The sequence below is a fragment of the Littorina saxatilis genome, linkage group LG13 (assembly GCF_037325665.1).
Source record: "Littorina saxatilis isolate snail1 linkage group LG13, US_GU_Lsax_2.0, whole genome shotgun sequence".
NCBI classification, from domain to species: Eukaryota; Metazoa; Mollusca; class Gastropoda; order Littorinimorpha; family Littorinidae; genus Littorina; species Littorina saxatilis.
In genome coordinates this window covers 2,055,092-2,057,700 of record NC_090257.1, presented here as the reverse complement: position 1 = coordinate 2,057,700, position 2,609 = coordinate 2,055,092, and the positions used below count along the sequence as shown (strand labels likewise).

At 40.1% G+C, this 2,609-nt stretch overlaps 1 protein-coding gene across 1 annotated transcript in view; it reads right to left on the bottom strand.

The window, feature by feature from the left end:
• LOC138946158 (scavenger receptor class F member 1-like) overlaps nucleotides 1-2,609 on the bottom strand; it is a 7,728-nt gene extending 5,119 nt beyond the window's left edge. Inside the window, exons 1-2 of the mRNA XM_070317669.1 lie at nucleotides 2,594-2,609; nucleotides 2,126-2,260 (exon numbers count right to left, since the gene is read on the bottom strand). Of these exons, the coding sequence (XP_070173770.1) occupies nucleotides 2,126-2,260; nucleotides 2,594-2,609 (151 nt within the window). The remainder of the gene's footprint in view (nucleotides 1-2,125; nucleotides 2,261-2,593) is intronic.

The following is a 2,609-nucleotide window of genomic DNA, read 5'->3' as shown; positions in this document are numbered from 1 at the left end:
TGATTGATCACACATTCGTGTTTATGCTCACTCATTTAATTCATTCACAGTACAGGCTCATACGGCAATTGTGTCTTCAAAATACTTATATATGTGCTATTGCGTTCCAAAGAAATGAAGTGCTTCTGTTTTTAACGACACCATTATTTAAATGAACGCTTACAATAGTGCAGTTGTAGTCTAGGGAACAATAACAATAATAATTACACTTTGTTTGCATACACTATAATGGATTTTGTTTTGTTTTATTAGACGCACCTAGTCTGCCTAAAACGATAATAAGCCACGGATCTAATTAGATTCATACAAACATCCAATACGACAAAAACACATGAAACAGATAGGTTCTGGTATGATAACAACCACACCTCGTTGTGTAGGCTATAGATTGTATGGCAGGACCTATTGTTGTTGACCGTACTTGGCAAACCATATGTTTGCACTTACTTTCAGGTTGTCATGTTTTCAACACTCACACCATGTGGAGCTGAGCGAACCATGATGTGATGGTTTCATTAATTGCAATTATATTTCTCTGGTGCATTATCTGTGTTACCATTGTCCAGATTATGGTAAGGATTGGTCCTTCCTAAAATGTATGAATTATACCCTCATTCTTCAGAGAAGCACCGGTTTACTCATGTGAAATCATCTAATGTCAAAACCGTATGCTAAAAATGCACGCTCCTTGTTGTGAAATCAGTGCTGTTCACCATCTCAGATCTGGCGTTCGCATGGGAGGCTTTTACACAATTTCACTCGGTAGTCACAAACAACAATGACCTGCTTGGCAAATATCGAATACATGTGTCGTTTTGTAAGAATACGTCGCTAGATTAAGACTACCCTGAGATTATGTGATGATGATACACGTGCACAAAGGCAAAAACAAACAACATTGGAAAATAATTCAAGTGAAAACGGCGTGCCCCAAAGTAGCAGCTCTCCCTGAAGACTCCTAGTCAGTTATAGGCAATTACGAGGGCTAACTGAGAAGTACCGAGCCCGACCAGGAAGGAATTGACTTAAATGCGAAACTTGGCATGCATTAAGAAAGCCTCGTATGAAAATTGCATGCAAAATAGTACACGTTGGTTTATCAAAGTACCATAACCCACTGCACTATTTACCCCAACATGGAGAAAACTAGCAAAGAGCAGTGATCTACACACATACATTAAGCTGTTGAGCTTTGTGATGCGGCCTGCTATATTAAAACCAAGTATACTAGGACACACTGGTCATCCTCGTCATAAGTCGTAAAAGGCCTGTTTTGGTGTCATGTATTGTGCCAAGAAGCAAGCACAACGAATCTCTGTCTCGCGGAAGAGAGAGAAAGAGATAGTGAGATATATAGTAAGAGATATAGTAAGAGAGAGAGAGAGAGAGAGAGAGAGAGAGAGAGAGAGAGAGAAAGAGAGAGAGAGAGAGAGTGAGTGAGAAAGAAAGAGAGAGAGAAAGAGAGAGAGAGAGAGAGAAAGAGAGAGAGAGAAAGAGAGAGAGAGAGAAAGAGACAGAGACAGAGAGAGACAGAGAGAGAATGAGACAGAGTGAGAGAAAGAGAGACTCAGACTCAGACTCAGACTCAGAACTTTATTACAAAAGGATAAAGGTTTTAGGCAAAGCCTATTCTTCCAACCTGTCCTTTATACAACACATAAAGACAGACGCACATTAAGAGAGAGAGAGAGAGAGAGAGAGAGAGAGAGAGAGAGAGAGAAACAGAAACAGAGACAGAGAGAAAAAGAGAGGGAGAGACAGAGAGAGAGACAGACAGAGAAAGAGAGAGAGAGAGAGAGAATGTCAGAGAGAGAGAGTCAGAGAGAGAGAGAAAAGGAGAGATATATTGAAGGGCCGTATATATTGTCTTCAGGGAAGTCTCACCTGTGGCTTCACACAATAGACAAAACTATATACCCATTTCCTGATATCGACAGCGTTTTCCCTCATCTGCGTAAAGGCTTCTAAAACTTGCCCATTACGCACAATCGGCAGCCAATGTTTAATCTAATGTTCTAAAATGCTTTGGTCATACTTTGCTGGCCATATAACAAGTTATGGGGATTCACGTGAAGCATGAAAAGCAGGCCGGCAGCGTCATTAACCCGGTTGTTATTGTGGTTACCTGTACAGGTGTCTCCAGCATAGCCCGTGTTACACGCCAGGCAGCGTCCTAATCCCTGGTCACACGTGTTGAGCAGACAATTTGGGGATAAACAATTCGTATTACATGTTCTGCCATACCACCCGGGTAAGCATGCTGAAACAAAAACAAGTAACCACATAAAACATGACCAAAACAACACCCTGAATCTAAACATTTTTAAAGGATATCCGAACTGTGGATTACAAACAAACGAAGAGAAAATCAAACAAGCAAATGTGACTGAAAAATTATATGTTAGATAAGTTGATTGTTAACATCCTGTAATATGTATATACTAAGAAAGTACATACACATCCCTCTTTGAGATGATTCAAGTTGCAAGTGAGTAGTACAAATATGACTTAACATTTGTTTAAAGCTACTAACCAGCGTGTCGGCCGTTTTGCGAAAATCACTGTTGAAGTTGAACTTTCTTTTTCCCCTAACAGCCTAAGTAATACAT